General features: G+C 36.3%; 1 protein-coding gene across 16 annotated transcripts in view; it reads left to right on the top strand.

Annotated features, from left to right (window-relative positions):
* The window catches only part of LOC126863629 (calcitonin receptor-like), a 166227-nt gene that overhangs the window by 26447 nt on the left and 117752 nt on the right, over positions 1-22028 (top strand). For 14 of the 16 annotated variants that reach the window (XM_050613985.1, XM_050613980.1, XM_050613986.1 and 11 more), the window contains one exon: positions 3817-3888. In XM_050613985.1, coding sequence (XP_050469942.1) covers positions 3862-3888 — 27 coding nt within the window. In that variant the 5' untranslated portion in view covers positions 3817-3861. Of the gene's footprint in view, positions 1-2164; positions 2186-3816; positions 3889-21343; positions 21618-22028 lie in introns of those variants that run through there. The other 2 variants (XM_050613981.1, XM_050613991.1) reach the window with 2 other exon arrangements.

The raw sequence follows: 22028 nt of genomic DNA, 5'->3' as shown, positions 1-22028 counted from the left end.
TAGAAACGATGCCAAGGATTAGATTCGTGAAACGTGAATGGAGCGTGTACAACAAACGAACGCTGTGCCGAATAATTCTTACGATTAAAATCAGAATACCACGACAAAGACGGATGATAAAACATACAGCGACGAATAAAAATGATGGTTGTACTTTAAAAGCTAAGCTTCTCAGTTGTAACCAGAACTTTATCGTTAGATTATCATTTCTTATCCTTTGTAAACTTGTAAAGTTCATCGTGTATTTATTCATATTTTAATAATCTCGGAAATCTCAGTTAAACGTGTTCTTTTCAATTATTTTGCTTTACAGCATTAGCCACGAGCCAGTAAAATATAATAGAAAAGCTAATTGACTGAGACCTGGACGAGTAAAAGAGTATAAACGTGAGACCACAATGTGTAAAAATTATATAAAGTAATTTTATATCATTCGTACGCCTGTGTTCTTTTATCTTTCATTGAAGCTTTCTACTCACCAACTCGTTACATTTATTAGACGAAGCTCGAACGCTTTTCTTTATTTGGTATTTTATATTACAATGGACGTACGCGATGCGAACGAAATAACAAAATTGTGAAAAATAACTAGAAAATGCAAGCAGTGGAATGCGTTTAATTCGTATGAAATACTGGCTGTTGTTTTGCAGTACTTATGGCTAAAAGTGTATTTTCGTATCTCGGTGTATGATAGAACAGGCTGCTGTTGTAACAAATAAGGACATTTAAAGTTCATCGAGATCGTTTTAGCATACTTCACTGTACCCGTATCGATGAAAACTTTAACGTGGTAAAATTACGTAACATATGGTGGTTTTGAATGTACGTTTAGAAAAGTATTTAATCGTCGGTAATGTGTTAGTTGCGTCATAGTGGCGACTGACATGGACTGGCAGTGGAAAGTTGCGGTCGGTGGTTAACTCGTCGGAAGCTGGCAGACAGCCAGACGCTTCTACCGATGCTGTTCCTAGGTTAAATCGAAGATCGCGCAGTGTTCGTGGAAACGATGTTGCTTGAAACGTGACTACTAGTCTTTGTGGAGAATATTTGGGATTAAACCGTGTTCGTGATAGTCTTCGATAGATCTGCTGCCTTGAAAGAAGCGGTTGAGCCGGGAAAGAATTGCTTACCCTAGTCCTTCCAGGAATAACACAGCTTAGATCTAGATTTGTTTGTTTTTCACATAAAATGGTCTGCGACGATTTGATTTTGATATAGCATGTAATTTCGTAAAAGTTGAAAACAAAATGAATTACTACCAGGGACAAAGAAAAATATGTGCAATTCTTTCAATTGCCTCTGACAATTCTCAAGGTAGTTGACACTCGTTAACGTTTCATTTGGAATATTTTTCAATGAATTTACGTCGTTGAATTTTGTCCTTGAACGTGGCGATCGTAAGGAGATTGCGGAGATTCTCTCGGTATCTTTTTTTCTCACAATTCTTTCTAGCGCGTTGGTTTTTCTATTTTATTTATAGTACTATGATGAAAACTATTCTTTTTTAAAGCGTAGAAATATTTCTCGTATCCGTCGTTTGTATAGTTGGTTTCTGTAAACTGTCTATTACCCTAACATACCTTTGTATCTAATGACTCTATTTATGTTGCTCAATAATTTTCAGTTTACGCAGTTGTTGCATATTTTTCCACCGTTTCATCTTTCATAAGTTAATTAAACAGAATACGGCATATTTCTCAAATTTAAATAAACCTTCGAATTCGGGTCAAAGTTTCTATCGAGATGTTATCATCGTTGTGTCGATGAATTTGCATTTTTATCTGTTCGTCAAACGAATTGCCCCGATGTCGTAAGCTATTGCGTTAACAGCGTACGAGCATTTTTCACAGTGTGAAAGAGAACGGAGGCTTATTCCGATAGTAATCCGTATCTGTTCTATCGACTGTCGTTCCTTTTCTTTTTTTCTTTCTCTTATTACCGTTTGTTTTCTTGTATCGTTCAAAACACATTGCAGAGAAATTGCAGAGAAAGTGGATTTTGGATTATCGAATTTTTCTACTCAATCTTCGATATGTATCGATGGAACTCGGACTCGCGGAAATAGCGACAAAGAATAAAGCTGAAAAACATAATACGAAGAGCGCCAGAGATTGGATTTCTTTTTATAGCTCGAGATGGGATTTAAAGAAATATCGAATATCTGAAGATAAATCGCCAGATGAAGGTAGCGTAACGTAATTCATTTCTAAAAATTCCTTCGACAAATCTTCTTAGCGAACATTTTCTCCCCTCGCGTATTTCATGGATTCGCATCGTAATTTATCGGAATGTCTCTCGTAGCGCCCCGCATCAAACAAAATTTGTCATTTTCCACGTTTCTTTAAATTCTGGCAAAGTTCCCAGCCCTTTGCTTAAGTACGTACGATATCATACGCGCGATCTCTTTACGGATCGTCTATTGTCCATTATCTGTATTTCTATTAAAGTTTAGCCTTATTCGTAATTTTTTAAATAGAAGATTTTTTCATTCGCTCCCTCCATCCCCCCTCGCCATCACCGCCTCTCCTGAATCCTTTGCAGCCGATATCGAGCGAAAGTTTGGAGTTGACTTCTCTTCCGTTTGCGTAAGATTTTCGAGCTTATCGATGTTAATAGAACGTAATGACGATAACCGAAGTGTAAACAATTTGTTATCGAGCAAACTCTCGGGAGTGTAAAAAGCATCAGCAGATTTATCGAGGAAATTCCCTGTAATTTACTATCCGTTTGCGCGAGATATCCGAGTTTAATCACGTTGATAGAACGTAACGACGATATTGATAATTGAAGTGTAAACAGTTTAAAGTTAAACAGGATCGTGTAGACGTTTCATATTCATTAAATTTATGGAGGAAATCGAGGGAGAGACGTTGGGGATTGCCTCCTTTTTAATCCCTTTCAGTAGACTCGTCGTTGCTTGTATTCGTCGCAATTTTTCGTTCATTCTGATTATGCGTAACTGAATGTGTTCCATAAATATGTATGGAATTTGCAATTATAGTAAAAATAAAGAATGTGGTTGATTTATTTAATTTTGCTTTCGACCTATAGACATTTTCGCTTTTATGCTCAGTATAGTAATCACCTTTCTTTAATAGCGTGTTATTTATTCATTTATTTATAATATATATTTACATATGTTTCTTCGATGATAGTAAGCACAGCTGCTTATGTATGGCGATCGGACAAAATGTTTCCCTTTGGCTATGTGATAATTTCTCTACGCGAACGAAATAATTTTTGATATATTGGATTGTTCGAAAAATACGTAACGTCTTTGTCAGTTAATACACTCCATATGTCTCGTGTTTGATGGGACTGGAAGATTCGTAAACTTTCATAAAATTTTGCAAAATACCTTCTTTTTCTTTGGCAGCTGCTGAGTACCGTTGAATGTTAAACGCACGAACCAGAGAAAAAAATTCGGCATTGGTGCCAGTTTCCAACAAAAACGTTGTATCTTATACTTTGGTGAAAAGCGGATAATAAAAAGCGGACTATTATTTATCTTGGCTTTTACGAAATCTTTTTATAACGAGAGAGTGAGTACTTCGAAAGCTTGCAGAAATACCTTCAACGTATTAAATACCGAAAAAAAACAAGTTTTTCGCAAAAGTGATCATGAAGCTACGTAATAAGCAATAAAAATTCCCGAGAAAAATGATGCGCGTATTACTTGATAAAGCGCGAGCTCTGCAAAGATACGTTAGCTTTAAATATTTCCTAAATTCGTTTGTGAACCTTCTCGACGATATAACGTACAAATAATTTCCGATTTTTCGTTCTAATATGTATTTTCATCTCTGTTTGTTACAGAGACCGCCACAGTTCGAAGACGTTACGTGTTCTGCTTCATTAAAAATGGTTAATATGGATATGCAAACTGAGGTGAGTAGACTTTTTGACGAAATCTTTACATCTACCATCATCGTGCTCCCAGAAGATCACTACGTTGTAACATAGAGTCGTCCTGTATACATATATTACATAGTCACATGAACACACACACACACACACACATATATATTAGCAAAAATAAATATGAGAAGAAGATAAATTTACCTTACGACCGAATAGTACGAAATTCGTATGTATATTAAAAGAAATTGAAATGAATGGTATATGGAAAATATTAAATTGTAACATGATATTCGTTTCGTTTTCTCATTTATATAATAAATATAAATACAGGACGAATCTATGTTATTATATTATATAGGCTGGTTGGTAACTGGTGGTAGAAGCAGGGGGGGGGGGGTTGAGGCTTTGTTTTCGAGAAAATCGACTGAATTTTCGCTCGATACGCGTGCGGTACGTTATAACGGATCTCACTGTAGATCGTTGTCTCGATGGAAAAATTAAAAAGAAAAATTTTTATTCTGTATTTTCGACTTCTTTTTTCGCGTAGAATCACCCCCTTTCCTCTTGTACCACCAGTTACCAACCACCCTGTATATTACAACACAATACTCTGCTATTCGATCAAATTTGAGTTACTCGATCGTGGTTAACACTTTGACTGCCACTCAGCGAAGTAGGAGTATCACGGTGCAGATGTTCGAAATATTTCGTTACTCTTTTGAGAGAAATATTTGTTGCAAGATTAGCGATCGAAATATAAAGAAGAACGACAGGAAAATAAAAAAACCGAAACTGAACGAAGGATAGACTAGAAAAATAAATTGTAGAAATTGCATTGTTAATGGTAACGCGACTTTGACTATTCGAGTTTGTATTATTCTAGCCTGGTTGATCTTTTTGAAAGTTGAAAAATTGATTTACCTAAGTGTAAAAAGACGTAATTTTCTTTATGCGAAGCACAGAAACGTTTCGCGGTTATTTTTTGAATACGCAAGGTGTACGAGTTGAAGAAAATCCGTGTGAAAAATGAATCAGTTCGAAATAGAAAGCAACGGTGTCTTTTGTTAAGGCTTGTCATTCTTTTAATATATTCCAGTCTCTCTCCGCCTGTAAATTTCAAAGTGAACAGAGATTTGAAAGTGACTAATATTTTTTCGAAATAGAAACGAAAATTTAACAAAACGCGTTCTAACGTTAGGTGATCGATTTATGCATATTTCACGTTTCTTCAGAATCCTTCTATTCGTTCGTACAAAAGCGATTTATTACGAACGTTCCGACAGATATAAATATTTTTCATTTATTTTCAAAATGCTCCCGAACATTTTAATTCGATGCGATTCTTCGATGAAAACGTATCACCAGAGAGATTTAATGAAAATGCACTTGCTCGCAATGGAAAAAAGAAAAATAACGCTTTTCAGATACCGACGGAAATCGATAAAACAATGCGAAATCGATTTGTAAATAATAATATTCTTGGTTAACAGGATCACGAAGCGAAATAAGTGTATAATAATATGATAATACGATAAAAATATAATACAATAGATAATTGTATAACAAATACAATTTTCGACGAATTGAACTTCAAAATATATTAAATACCGTATTCAGAAGAACATTGTATTCGGTGTGCATTCGCATGAAATTCAAATAGGTTACTATAAATCTGTTTGGCGATCGTGAACCTCGTGATATTTCTTGATTTATAATGTCACTGAACGTGTGTGAAATTCAGTCGCTCGAAACTATAAAAGTTTGAGAATAATGACACAAATAAATATTTCAGTGGAATTCTAAAAACTTTGCAAATTTATTTTATTCGATAAAAAATCATTGCGACAACTTATCATTGAGTAAATAAATCAGAAAAGTTGTTACATCATCTGATAATAAACTATACATTATAGGAATAAAAGATATTAGAATTTTCCAAATGGCAATGAATCTCCCCAATATCAAAATAGAGTTTTATATAATCAAGTTTTATAATTTTATAGTTTGATATATCTATATATCTGAATGCACCGAAAAAAGTGAAACTTTTCGTGTTTGAGTCAACAACACGACGAAGTATCCCGAAGTAAAACGTTAACGAATAACCACGTCCTTGTTCACGATTCTTAGCCTCGAGTTTAAGTAAATATGAATACCAGTTCTGGCTTACTATCAGTTCCGGCGTCTTTGCATCTTTCATGCGTTTCTTTTATTCTTTTTCGTTTACGTTCCATAAAACGGCACTTAAGAATGTTACGTCCACTTCGGTCACGTTAACATAATCTTACGAGCGTTTAACTACAGTGTTTTCTTACAAAATTAAATATCTCATCGAGAACATATCGCGCGTGAAAATTGGAAAAATAAATTCCTTCGTTGTAATTCTTCAATTCTTCGTTTAGCTCGTTAACAGGCTGTAAGCAATGTCGCCATGATTATTCAGAATTCGTGCTTAATCAACGAACTGAGGGATTTAATTAGCAACGCGGATCTTCTCTAGCAAACAATTTCTCTAAAAGTGGAATCTCTCTCGTTCGAGAAATCCGATGCCATCTCAGTCGAACGACGAGCGATACTGCTGAACGTCGATGCATTTAACGAGATTTACCGATCCTCTGTGTGTTCCATTAATTACGACATCGACGAAGTATGGTCAGCTCACTTAGCAGTCTGCGAACGTTGTCAGAAATGTCGCTATCAGAGAGAATATTCGAACGTGATTCCTCATTAAACCAGGAACACTCTGATGGATAGTGATACGCGCACAACCGCACCGTGTTACGAGGCAAACGTGATCATCGCGTTCTTGAAAAATTCATGGAAATGTTTCAAAAATCTACTCCTATTATTTCGTACGTAAAAGATTGCATCGAAGTACAACCTGTTTTTGCAGTTACAAAATCCAAAATGCAGTTGCAAATGTTGTTTAGTATTAATTTGATATTACTTTAATAATATTGTATTTTTAACGTTTCACATCTTATCTCAAAAATCCACTCTTTCCATTACCTTGTAATAGAAAGCTAAAAATCTAAACCAAATATTCAGCTACTGTCCATGTTTTGATATCTGTTGAAATATAATTCTCATTTTCATGCACATAGAACCAGCCTAAAAATCTCCATTACAGTTTAACGCCACTTCACCCGCGCTATACAATTTCCACCTACCGTCGCACCGAAAGCATTTCTCTAGCTTATTAATTAAAGCTCGCATCGCTGGTCCTCGTTTGCACGATTGCAAGCTGAAATTACCTCATCTCGAATGACGCGAATTATCCAGAATTCTCCTCTGTAACATATATTTCATACGCCTTGATCGATTTCGAGATACGTTTATTATCGCGAGAAGCGTATAAAAGATTTTATTTCGGCCGCTATAAAGTGGCCAAAGAAATAGACTCGTCGATAAAAATATACCGATGGAGTTTTACCGGTGTGTTCATAAGCATTTATTCCGCATATGGCCTCGTGATGACTCTCAATGATTAACCGCTGTTACGCTATTTCTGGCAACGGAGCTTCGCGTTTTAGCTTTAATTGATTCTCGTTCATGGTTGCCAAGATACGGTCCTTAAAGTCTTCTCCTTCGATAGTCGAAGCTCCGACGACGAGGAATCGTTCGGATAAGGTTGGTGAATTTTCACACGGAATCGCTATAACGAGGACGAACGCAAGAAAAGATGGAAGGAAAGCAACAGGAGGAAGCATGCAACAGATGGAATTAAAATTAGATCTTCGTCAATTCTTCGCTTATATTGACGTTTAATAAAAATATTGCGGATGAAATAAGTAGAAGCTTTGAGGAGATCGAAGTGAAAAGAAGACGTAGGAGCATCGTGGTTGTAGAATTCAGTAGGAGTTATTTTCCAGTCGTAGAATCTGTTTACGACCATAGTAGAACCATAAAATGCTCTTCGAAATAACGAAATCCCGTGAAAGGTTGTATTTCATGAACTGGAAACGTAAAGGCTGTCTCGCGTCGCATCCAAAGGATAAAACGAGACGCGTGTCATATTATCAATGAACGATCTGGATGATGGTTTTGGAATTTGTAAAACACAGTTCCAGCTATTTCAGAGTTTATTAGCTGTTATTATTGGCTTGGAATTCGTCTTGGATCGTACGTTCAATTCGTTGCACACGAGGAAGCGATATCGGATTTTACAGTGTCTGCAAAGTAATATAATAGAATTGTACATTCAGTGAATTCTGAAGTACGTACGAAATTAGGTACAGAGAGGACAATGGAGCCGCGGAAATCTACGCGCCGTGATTTTTGAATAATAAGTTCTTCTACAAGCAGAGACTCGATCGCAACTGTGGAATCTGCTACTTTATAACTTTTGGATTATAAAATTCATCGACGGAGACGCCGGAATCATAAAATTTATATATTCTTATTTTTCTCTTTCTCCTCTCGTTGTTCCACAATTTCGAATCTTTCATATTCTTCGGTTTCTGCATCGCGTGATCGATGGAACCGTGCAATTTTTATAATCCATGATTTTCGGTCACTGGTCTAGCAGACCAGAATTCTAATAAATAAACGCGATAGTAAATCGATACAATTAGCACGAAATCATTGCGAATTTTCCAATAAATTGTTACAAATGTATCGAAGCACATAATATGTTAGATGAGGTACCAGATCGGAAGATTCGCGTGATAGTCATTGCAATTATATGCACAATATGTTCCATGACTTGATCCCAAGCAAGGCAGCCTGTGACAGCATTACGTAACAGCACCGATGAATTTATGGTCGTGATGAGTTGCTCTATAAATTATTCATTTGCTACGCGACAACAGCATTTGAAAAGGGATATGTGTACGTATCGTGGAATACTCTTCGATTACGGAACGAATACAAATGAAACAAGTGTAACCGAACAATTTCAGATCCAACGAAGTTTCTAAGAAGAAACTTTTGCAACAAAGAGAGTTAAATGAAATTAAAACAGCTACGAAATTATATCTTAGGAAGTCTAAACAAAACGCATTATATCGCAAAACAACGAATATTTTCCTCTAGATGATAATTTAATGTAAAACTTATTTACATAGGATAGAATAGTCTATCTCTTTATATAGAATGGACGGAAGTAAAAGTGGATAATTATGAATAGATAAGCATCGAGGAACGAAGTTATATTTTAGCTGCAAGAAATTGGCAAAGAAGGCAGAAAGTGTAAAAATCGATTTATTTGAAATATCCCGTGTTATAGAATATTTTGTAATGCTACGTGAATTTGGCAACAAACACGTCATTCTACGCATTCTACGCACAAGTAATTCAATTACTTAATACTAAAAAGTAAATTCGGCACGAAATACATCATGCAACACGGACTAAAGTATCAGGTTGTCCGAAAAGTTTCTTTCGTTTCATAAGGAAATAATAGACGCACAATGTTTTTTGTTTTATATTAGTTTATCGAATTATGCACGAACATAATAATAGAAAAATAGAACGAAATGGATCATACCTAATTCAATAAAATAATATAAAACAGAAATCCTTGTTCATCTATTATCACTTTATAAAACGAAAGAAACTTCTGGTGGATAATTCTGTATTATCACGCTAATCGTGATGATACAGAATTTAAATATTAGATGGAAAGATAAGTGCTGCTTATTTCATTACAAAATGAAGATTCGTAGTTACAGTAGGAATTGTATAAATTTGTTCCAGTAATTTATCTTCTTGAATCGAAATCGTATTGACGTCGAGAACTTTAGGCGTACGGAAACAGTTTGTCGATCTATTAATAAAGTGCATCATATCGAACGTTGTATACGGAAGTAATGTTTTAGTTTTTGTCTTGAAGAAAAGCAGAAGTGCAACGAGCTCGGTAAAGATTCCGAGAACGTAATCGTAATTTGAACATTTAGATATTACCGTGTGTCACATAGCTCTTATTTCATCGAAATCGTACAAAGAGATTCGTTTGCAAAAAGATAGTTGCGGTTTAGGTATTTTTCTAAAAAAAAAAAAAAAAAAAATAACGATATTAAAGAGAATTTTTTTAGCCATTATCGGTATATTAGATATACTTTTTTAACTATTTCTTCTATTTTTAACTATTTCTTTTATTTTATATCTTGAATAGTTCATCAGTCTGAGAATTTTCACGCGCGAATCCTGCTCAATCTCGTTAATCGATTTCCGTGAAATAATTTCTTGGATCGATGAGTTACACGCATCTGCGACACGAATTTGTCCGGTAATTGCGTTTCTTCTTGCCTATAAAAATCGATTTCGAGAGAATACACACTTGCAAGCAGCTGTTTCACTCGTTTCGCTATTTTAATAAAGTTTCTTCAAAAATTCGTTTTACGTAGTTTCGTTGGACGATGCTCGCTTTGTACGTTTCGTGTTTTATGTACTTTACTCTATAAATAGGTTGCGGATATTTATGCGTTTGCCAGTAAAGTTCAGAGAAATTGAAAATACGGACAGTGCACTCGATGCGCAAAAATATACAAAATATCCGAAATGTAATACTCTCAGCAATATTTAGCGAACGAAACTAATTTCTAGATTCCTCCCTTTTTTTAATCATATCCAAAAAAAAAAAAAAAAAGAGAAAAAGGTAAATGAATAAAATGAAAAAAAAAATTAATTTGAATAAGTATTCGCAATCTAGTTATAATATTTGATGGACGAAAAATCTTTTCTCGGGTTCAATCTCTTTAGCTGCGTCGATAAAAATATGTATTCGCATAAATATCCGCTCTCTATTTATTAGTTTCACCATTGCCGGTTTATTTTTCTTCGTTTCTCTTTCGGACGATACCTGACGATAGCTCGTGTCGAAAGCTACAATTTATCAAATCGAATCGAATTGAACAGCCGAAGGAATAAGATACACTCTCTTGATAATGTCGGCCCAATAAAAGAAATAAATTGACCCCGACTTGGTGAACTCGGAGAGAAAATTCGATTTTATCGGAAGAAACATTTCAAGCAAATTACGAGAACGTTGTTCCTTATTTTTAAAGCTTAACTATTACATTGAGAAACCAGTGCAAGTAATTATCGAGTCGAACATATCGTCCAAAGTGGCAACGATAAGATTCTGTGGTATTAAAATTAGTTTGGAATATTAAAAAAGAAAGTGTCGTTGAACGTTCTTCTCTCAAAGTACAGAAATATTTTTCTAACGCCAAAAGGCTGGCGAAATCGTAGAGCTGAGCTTTCGTTGGGACACGAGGAGCGATATTTCCACGGTGAAGTCTCGTAAAAGGAAACTCGCCCGGTTTAAGCGAGCGCGGAACTTGTAACTACGTGCCTCCTCGTAAACCATTCTCTCTTCTTCGAATCCTCTTCATTTCCTGGTTCCAGCACGTTACCACGGGAAATCTGACGGGAGAGCGTCCTTGCACCCAGTTAACCGACTGAATTTCCACTGCACACCTTTCTACCACCTCGTTCTAACGCCTGTATCTGCCCTATTATTTTTACGTAAAACGATTTTCGCTGTTTCACGAGAAACAGAATCACACAGGCGGAGAATCAGAGTTTTCGAACATTTACGGATCTTTTTAAAATTTCGTTCGACGATTAAAGGTTGAGAAGTGTCATGAAGCCAAGTAGGATTATCTGCTAATGAGTAGAAATTGCGTAAACGCGATATTTTTAAGGAACATAAATAAAACAATTCAGCATGTACATAATACTTTATAAAGCTATACAAAAAATTCGAGGCAGAAATAAAAGAATTATTTTTATACAGGGTGGTTGGTAACTGGTGGTACAAGCGGAAAGGGGGTGATTCTACGCGAAAAAAGAAGTCGAAAATATAGAATAAAAATTTAAAAATTTAAAAATTTAAAAATTTGAAAATTTAAAAATTTGAAAATTTAAAAATTTAAAAATTTAAAAATTTAAAAATTTTAAAATTTAAATAATTAAAAAAATAACGTCAATTGAGACAACGATCTACAGTGAGACCCGTTATAACGAGACGCGATAAAGAGCACGCGTACCGAGCGAAAATTCAAAGTCGATTTTCTCGAAAACAAAGCCTCGAACGAAAAATTGTTATTCTATATTTTCGACTTCTTTTTTCGCGTAGAATCGCCCCCTTTCCGCTTGTACCACCAGTTACCAACCACCCTGTATAAGCAGATTTAACGTCAACTGCGAGGCTGTTGACGATGCAGGCGAATGTGCTTAAAGTATCCCGTCGATTATTTTGATTTCTTTAATGAATCTTAGCAGTTTGTGGATGTTGTTCTTCTTGACATTGTCTTTGGTACACGGATTCAGTTTCTGCTTCATGCGACGCGTGTTATACTTGTGGTAGGATAAAATAAGATTTTCCCCTGTGACTGGTACGTAGCAATCTTCGCATAGATCCTTTAGCGATAAATAAAAGTAGGCGATTTTTGCCTGGCCTATTCGCGTGCGAGTAACAGCGACTTGGTTTGTTCTGAACAACGAGAGGGTTAAATCGTATTTTTGGAAGAGCGAGTCGCTGATGTTTTTAACGTGGGCGTGTGCCGTTATAGTCTCCAATCTCTTTGTCATCGCTGGATTAATCAGTTTTTAGGATCTATAACGAAGTGTTCCACGAAGGAGGTCATAGAATATTCATTCGAATTTGAGGACGTGGCGGCCTGTTTAGCGACCTGGTTGGCGACCTCCTCGTTACCTTGGATACCGATGTGGCCTGGAATCATATTAGTTTGATCTCGTTGCCTCTGTCGATGATTTTGCGACAAGGGAAACATTATTCTTGTCGTTATTTGCCTAAATATTTCAATTTCTTCAGCTTCCAAAAATTGTAGAATTTAGACAGACGCTAGTAGGAATTGCTTCTCGTGACCACGATGTCAGAAACCAGAGTTCGATGAACTGGAAATTATTTGAAAGAGAGATCGCGAGTGAAATGTTGTCTTGTTAATCGGTTCTTTTACGTTCCTAATATTCTTGATCGAATTATCAAATATTACATGACAGGATTAATACGACAACTGGAAAATATGGAAGAGACCTTTTGATAGAATGATTATCTCGAACATTGCGTTATTAGCGCACTTCGTAATTGCAATAAAGTAAATAAATGTACGGGGAATATTCCTATAATAATTCTACAATTTTCTGTCACTTTTGAAAACAATTTCGCAATACAGTGGCAAGTGAAATTCTTCGCTTTTCATTCGATTATCGCCACTTTTAGACGCGAAGACGCGATATTTCCAGGTAATCTGATCCCAGGATTCTAACGTGCTACGTGGAATACGGAATCGAAGCTTCTTCCCGCGAAATATTTCACGGCGATTTGCTTCCGCTGACACTCGCTTGATTTCCTATTTGTTCCACGCAATCGTACGTCATTTTTCCACATTCTTTCGCCCGCCAATCAATTCGATACTCTTTCAATCGACGTTAATTCCAGATCATTTCACGCACGAATGTATAATTAAGTGGGATCATGCAAGTATTTATTATTTACCACCAACGCTTTGTATTGCGCAGATTCTTCCATCCTGAATTTCGATTAAACGCGCGATGAAATTTAAGATTTATCGAGACACGAAGATAGCCTTGATCAACTTTGTTCCACAAATATTGTAATATTCCCATAGACGGTCATCGTGGCCGTTTCGTATCGCGATTTCCAATAAAGCAAATAAACATTCTTATCTTATTAAATATCATTCTTCCTTGGAAGCTCGTTGTATAGATCGTATTGAATCGATGTGATAGCTTTTGTCACGTGAGTTTAGCGCATAGGTCTCGATAATTACGTCTTTAACCCTTTGCACTCCTAAGTCGAGTGTGACTCGACGTCAGTTTTTATCTCAGCAGCTCCTTCGTCGAGTTTCACTCGAAGTTCTTTCAGTGCCACCTTTTTTTGTGAAACGTGCGAATGAAAAGCAGGATTGCATCCTGGAAATTGTTTCAAAATATATCATACGCTTAAAAATTACAAAATACAACGATAGTGCGAATAAAACTGGTATTTAAGTGAATTTCTTTCTTCCTTCGTTTATTTAAATTCTTATTTTTCAGTTAAAGTAAACTTCAAATGAAATATTTAAAAGCTGCTGGTAACGACAATGAAATGAAACTCAGAGTGCAAAGGGTTAATATTCATAGTTGTGTGTCAAGTGCTATTTGTCATTTAATTAATTTTTTATCTTCGTGTGAGAATTTAGAACACATTTTCGCCTTTCTCGAATGAAACCATATGCCTCGATCAGAGAAATAAGAACGATCAGTTAACGAAAGGATGACAGGATCGATTCTCCCTCTTCTTAATATTTTCATCAGCAACGTGACTCGCTTCCCTAAAGAAGTATTTTTATACTTTGAATTATAACTGTTTCCATAATATCGTGCAAGTGTTCCTTGGAAACATGCGAGCTTAACCGCTATCGCGTTCTTTAAACTCTCTGGCAAAGTGAATGAGCAGAAGCACGCGCAAAGGATTCGCGTTCTTCTTTGTGGAAAACATCTCGGAAGAAGAAAATTGATTCTGTCAGTGGAGTGATGAGTTGTAAGTGTGTGCGCGTGTCTCTCCTGTCTCTTCGCTACTGTCGCGCACGAATTATACTTTCCTGTCCCTTTGCTGGGAAATCGCGTACGTCTCGAATAAGAGACGAGTTCTCCTTTTGCTTATCAAGTTTAATAAAGTCTAGATGTTATTCTTCGAATTTAATACAAACGTTGATATCTTATTCCTTATTCTTCGGAGAAAGATCGTTGCATTTTACAATTCCAAGATTAAAAATAATTATTCTCTATCGGCCATTACGACGTTTGCCATTCATTCGTAAGTACACATTGTATAACGATTGATTAATTCTCACCTGATCGTATTAATCCTTCCATTAAATGCACCTTCCATTAAAGGCAAGAGACGTATATTAAATTCGTCCTTCATCCGTAAATGATGGAACATCCATAAAAACTCGCATATCGCGTGTCATCAAATATGGGTGACACGAGTATCGAAGTATTAATCCATCATACCACCCTCTGCTTTGATGTCCAAAATCCACAACGAAGGCAGTGTAACTCAACCAAATTCGTGATAATCAATCGATAAAAATCCCGACTGAAACAACAACAGTGACGTTGCTATCGTGGAACGAGCGTCGTTAAAATGCTTGTACGGTCGAATCACGTAACCAAGACGGTAAAAGAATCTTGAAGATTTTATACATTTTTGTATATTTACATATGCAAATCGTAGACATATAAATTTCCTATAGATGCATAGAAATCCGCGTACTATGTACTATTTTACATATTACGTGTTAGAATCGTACGATAAACCTGCAGCTCATTGGCAACCACATCTTCACACGTCCACTGATTTCCATTCGCATCCAATACAATTTCATACATATTAATTTCTCATTACGATCTCGTTACATTTACATTACGGAACATTTAAATGTTGCAAAATACGTTATTTCACTATTTCTAATCCGTGAAATGCCGAAACATTTCTAGTCCATGAAATCTATCTCGTTGCAACCGTTCTAGAAAATTTGATAACGTAGATCGTCGATGGCAATCAACGCGTCGAATCAACAAACGCGTTGAAGAATGACAGCTATCGAGAGAATTTACGTACAAGGAAACTCGAAGGTTATAGGAATATGGATGTTGGATGTCCGAGATCCTGCGGACAAAAGGAAGGGTGAAACGACGAAGCTTACTTTGCTCGGCGTAATGGAATTTCATTGTGGGTTATGGATGACGTTCTTGTTCGAAAATCGCCGGCAATCGAGAGACATTGAGCTGGGATAAAAACACGATTATAATTGAGTTTGAAGAGGATCTCTCTAATGGATAGTCGTTTTCGTTCGTTCCTGAGCCAGATCGAGGAATATTTGCGTAATTTTTGATTACGAGTAAGAGCGAAGCTTTCTCACATTTTCTCGATACTCGATTTTTTCTCCTCGTTATTTTCCGACCCAACGAATATCACGGAAACTCGTATCGAAGGGAGACGCCTGACAGACGTTTGGCTCTTTCTGCGATAATTCGTCATGAGCCAACAACGAAGTGACGTTCTAACTTCGTATCATCGATGTAGACATCCGGAGAATCGCGGATGTTCCATAGGTTTTCCCTTTGCTCGTTTTTCACCGTACCAATTCAGTGGCGAAATTTCGCTGGTGGAAATGAGCGTCGCTCGGAATGCGGTGTCGTGTTTCGCTAATGATCATTCTCGTCAAAAAGCTCCGTGCTTTATGGTCTCTCTGCTAACCAGATACTTTTGTTTGTAATCCGATGTTGACGTTGTATTATGTTACTGGCGAGTAAAACTACACCTCCTGTCTACTTTCCATTGCCGATCTAATTTTAGTTCTGGAATTCGTTGCAACGTTAGAACTACGAACGAGTGAAGTATATCTGATCATCGGCTCGACGGATTAATCGCTTTCACGACAAAGATACTCCGAATGTTCTGGGAAATGCGTTAAATATTAAAATACTCTGTATAACAAACTTAAAACCGACGTATGACAATTATAGGAAAGTAGAAGAATTATAAGAAAGTGAAAAGTAGGGAAGATACGCGATAAAGAAGATCGGTCTTTCATACTTAATTAGAGATCATTTAAATTGGCAAGAACTCACCCTTGTGAATCTATAAAATTCCTATGAAGAGTTATGAACTGGTCGAAACGATTGTTATATTAAAATATAATAATATTTCAGACCTCTAAATATACTAGTTTAGAGATAACTTTGGATATTAAGTATTAGATACGATGTTAAGGGGAACTGTATCATACAGGGAATACAGTTCATCAACTGTGATTATTTTCCTAAAGAGGCAATGAGTGTTTGTGAGGCTTTAAATTGCATAAGTAGAAGGGGTTCTAAATGGAATATCAGTTAGAGGATAAAAGCTTTAATACAACAGAGAGACTAGTTCAAAGAGCTTAGAGGGAATTAATTTTGGTATTTGTCGTAGTAAGAGGAGCATCTGTTAGCATCCATGTATTGTGTTAAAATCCATCAAACATTTGGATTACCGCCAAAATTTGTTTCACATGCTACGTACATTTCCCTACCTATTTTAGTATGCATGGAATTCGAAAAATTTTAATTAAAGTGTTTGCGGCGCTGTTGCAGAAACTATGAAATTAAGATGCTACGATCTAGAGGAAGTGCATTAAAATTGTTTTAATTAGTTTGTTCAAATAGAACAGTGGCTGTATATGAGCGAGAGAAAGCAATTACGTAATAATAGAAATATAAAATTGCGTAACTTATCGTTATTCTGATATTGTTTATTTATCGATTAGTGTTAAAATACATCCAAACAAATTAGAATTTTCGTGCAATTTTATTGTATCAAAATTATGCTCAGATCTCGTCTCACGCGTTACCTTTTGCGTAAGATACCTGAGAATGTACAAAATAATATATCGAGTCGCTTCATCGCGTATCGACTGAAATTAATTTTTCATCTTGTTAAGCTGCGGTTGCAGTGATAAATTTGCACGCAAGACGCCGATGTATAGGCGTTGCAAAGTGGAAACAGCAACGAAAACCCCGTGGTTTTAGAGGGCACCAACATCAATTTCATTCGGGTCAGAGTGCATCATTGCTAAACCGAATGTTTGGACAAGCATGCAAATGGCAACAGGTTATACGTGGCATCTGTTGCTTCTCGATTCGATTACCGCCGCCTCTGAAAAATTGGGACGATCATCGTTATTGATGGATATGTAAATTCCGAGAGGGAGAACAAATTTCTAGGATTTTCAAAGCGGCATAAAAATATCGGACAGTTTATATTTCGATTTTTACATTTTCATCGTTACACAGACATTTCGTTGATAATTATTTTCAACTTTATCGATAAAATTTAGTGACGCAAGTTATGAACATTAAATATCGTACATTAAATTCTCAAGATGCTCCCTAATCTTTGCTGTATTTTATTCCAAAATATACCGTCACTTATAAAGCATTAAACATTTTCATATAAACGATTATACAGGATGGTTGGTAACTGGTGGTACAAGCGGAAAGGGGGTGAATCTATGCGAAAAAAGAAGTCGAAAATATAGAATAAAAATTTTTCGTTCGAGGCTTTGTTTTCGAGAAAATCGACTTTGAATTTTGGCTCGGTACGCGTGCACTTTATCGCGTCTCGTTATAACGGGTCTCACTGTAGATCGTTGTCTCAATTGACGTTATTTTTTTAATTATTTAAATTTTAAAATTTTAAAATTTTAAAATTTTTAAATTTTTAAAATTTTAAATTTTTAAATTTTTAAATTTTTAAATTTTTATTCTATATTTTCGACTTCTTTTTTCGCGTAGAATCACCCCCTTTCCGCTTGTACCACCAGTTACCAACCACCCTGTATATATAAAGTAATATATGTAATAACATATTTATTTTTTAATGTATAAAATTAATAAAGAACGTCTTAATAGTCTTGGCATGTAACGCACTAAATTTCTAACGAACTTCTGTCGTATTTTATTCGATACAGTTTATACAATTTAGCGAATAAAATGTAGAAATATGTAGGACATATGTAAGAAGATATTTATTTTTTAATGTATAAAATTAACAGAGAACATCTTAGTCGTGTTGGCATGTAACTCACTAATTTTCCAACGAAATTCTATCGTATTTTATTCGATACAGTTTATACAATTTAGCAAATAGAATGTAAAAATATGTAGGAAATGGAACGCAAATCGATAGAGCTCGTCGACAAAACATCACAAACGAGAAGATTAATGGTCTGTCCGTTTTGGGTTACCGAGATAACGCCGGAGTCGATGTAGACATTGCAAAAACACGTAGCGTTAGGGATTTCACGTCTTACGATGTAATTGATGTACTTAGCGTGCATCAACAACGGCAGTTTGTTGAAGCTTCACGTTGTTCCTCCGAGGATAAAACTAGACGATTAAGAGCTCATGAAAGATAAACAAAATGCTACCAGAGATAACGTACGAGTTAGATAATCGACGTGTTTTTATCTGTCGCGTAGTTTAGGGATTCACGATCGCTTAACTTCTACTTTTAATATCTTTCGATGTAATTAATCGAGATTTTTGAACACGTTATAATAAATAAAACGGAGCGTCGATACTTTTTGCAGCTACTGTATATTATTATTACGTTGTTACATTTTAGTATATTTAACAAACTTTGTCTTTAATACTGTGATTATCAGTCTGTAATACGTATCTAAATGTTTCGTATATAAATCGATATAATTCAAACGATATTTCCTTCTACAAAGACATGGAAAACCTAGAAACTTTTGTACGCCAGAACTATGCATATACAGTCAACGTTATCGATACACGTTATCAGAATACGATAGTTCGACTCAGATTGGCAAACCAGATTGCCAGATGCTGTTTCCGAGCAACAAAGAGAACATGTTTTTTTAGGATCAACACCACCGATCAATGCTCGATCTGCAGTGATCAGGAGTTGGAAAATGCGTAACGTTTTCTGTTCAACTGCGTTCGGTAACGAGCTTCCAGACGCCATATCAGAGGACCGTACCCACGGTTCTTACGAAATTTAAACGAACAACAAACCAAATCGATTTACTGCTGCGTTCGAATCGCATTAAAAACAGGGGCGTTTTGCCTACATGAATAGAACATAAGCTTAGAAATAGGGCATATGGTAATAAGTTTCTCGTAAACGGAATATTACACCTGTGTTGACTAAAACACAACGCGATAGCCGTATGTTTGTATATTATGCTACGCGCGTTCATATATTATTATTATTATTAATTCAGATGATATTATTAAAGTTAAAGTAGATAGATCTATATAATTATGTCTCTGTCTAAATAAAAATCAATTTTAATTCTGGCGAAAATATCTGTACATATTAAGTTGTCCGGAAAGTTTCTTCCGTTTTGTGAGGAAATAATAAACGTACAAGGTTTTTTGTTTTATATTATCTTGTCGAATTACGTGCGATCCATTTTGTTCCGTTGAGATAAACACCGCGACATTTCACAGACTTGGTTTCACGTTTGTATAAATGTGCACTGTTGTAAAAGACACGTTTGCGAAAGGAAGACGCTCTTCGGACAAGCTAATATTTCCAGTAATTATAAGGAAAGAAAATCCGAGATTCCGCGTCATTTTGGTAGTTGCAGCGTTAAAATTCGCCGGGACGTTTCGACTTTAACAAAACGCTAAACGACATGGAAATGTGTAGATTTGCAGCTCGATAGCCGAGCTTCGTAACGTCCCTATCGAATCTTCCTTCGTACGTATTGTACGGAAATATTGCGAAACACCCTGTACGAATTGTTTTATCGTTGGATCTGAAAATGCGTGCGCGAGCTACAGTGATTATAGGGCATGGCGCTGAAGGGATAGCGTGGCGATTCGATCGGCGCCGGGGAAAACAGGATGCAGTCAACAGGGTGGTTCGTCTGCTTTTGTAGTCACAGTGGGAAATCAGATGAAACCGGACTCCTGATACGGCTGCATCGGCTTCGACGTAAATGCATACGGTGGTCGTGTGTATGACGTTTGCGTGACACGCGAATGCCGGGAATCGATAACGTAATTCCACTGGACGTGAGAGCAGAATCGATCACGTGGATCGCGCGCAAAACTACGAAGCAGGTTTTGTTAAATCACACTCCGTGTAATTTCATTTTCTACCGGTATCGAGCCTCGACGCTGCAATTATGCTACGCGCGTCTCGCACTCCTTCTAAATTCAATCTTCGCACGTACGTTATTGTCCGTAAATATTCCTATATTTGGATCTCTTTGCATAATAACAAGCCGTAATTTATAAGACGCGTTTTTTTATAAATTTGTAATTCTACGATGTTACACTGACGATATCAGTAAACCGACGAGTTTCTCAACTCGTTTGTTACGACTTTGCAATTTTACACCGAATGGAATGACTGGCTCGTCTCGAACTAATTCAAACGAAGAGTTTCGATATTCTTACAGTTACTAGAATTATGCCGATGCTTGTGACGAGTTCAACGTCGTCTTTGATTAAAATAGAGAGATTTTAAAATAGGAACGCGTGTTCGTTTAGTCGCATCGCGTTTAATCACCATCTCATATCGATTATAATTCGCATTTACTTCCGGTGCGTATACGAACATGGAAATTTGTCTATTTCTAGCGTTAACACAGGTGAACATTTAAGGGAAGAGAAGGTAAAACTGTGTTTCAGTTATCCAACAGAAAAATTCACGAGAGGCGTTCGATTTGTCAAGCACGATTCTATCGAGTAGATGAAATTTGAAGTTGTCACTGCGGAAATACATGCGTATCGTGATAGTCGGTTTCTAGGTGTTGGAAATTCCACGATATCACTTATCCGACGATTTGCCAACATCCAATCGTACGGTCAATTTGTACGTCCCGACGATTTGAATCTATCGAGCGTGCCATACTAAGTACGGTGTGCGTCTATCTGACGTGGTTGTCGGATGAAACTGAAACGCAGAAATGTTTACTATTCGTCGTCGTTCCGCTGAACGAATGTAGTAGCATGTTTTTCACGGTTGATACGGTGTATAGCGTATACGTGTATTCGTTGCAAGTTAATGATTCGCGAGTTTCCGCTAAGAAATTTATACGCTGCAAGAACGATACTGAATTTTAGTAAAATAATCCGTTACCGGTCTGACAAAGTAGTACGGGATGCGCTTTCGTTTCCATTGAATAGTGATTCGATTCTCAGCCATACGTGGGCCGAAATTAATTACTTTTTAGAACCAACGAATCTACAAACACGTACGTCCAATCTACATTTTTTCTTACGGATAGTTTTACGAAGTACACGCGTCTAACATCGAAATCTCTTTCCAGCTAGAACATATTTTCTTCGATGATACGAGTTTCTTTCGTAAAGAGAAATAGTTTGAGTGTTAAAATGACGAATCTGTGATTACCATTTATTAACATTTATCTTTGATCTCTCGATAAAATTTCAGCAACTTTCAATGCCATTATGCAAAATGTTGACGAGGTAGTTAATTACAATACGCTCTACGGCGACTTACTAGCGTATTACCGCGGATATAATAGCAAAATTGGGACGCATGTGGCGTGCAAGTGCAAAAACGAAAACTATAGTACGTTCAAGGCGAACATTCAGCAACTCTTTTGTGCAACTCGTACGCTGTAACAATTTATCTCGCTACT

Source organism: Bombus huntii, chromosome 3 (genome assembly GCF_024542735.1).
Source record: "Bombus huntii isolate Logan2020A chromosome 3, iyBomHunt1.1, whole genome shotgun sequence".
NCBI lineage: Eukaryota > Metazoa > Arthropoda > Insecta > Hymenoptera > Apidae > Bombus > Bombus huntii.
The sequence above is the reverse complement of the archived record's forward strand: the minus strand, read 5'-3'. Positions and strand labels throughout refer to the sequence as shown.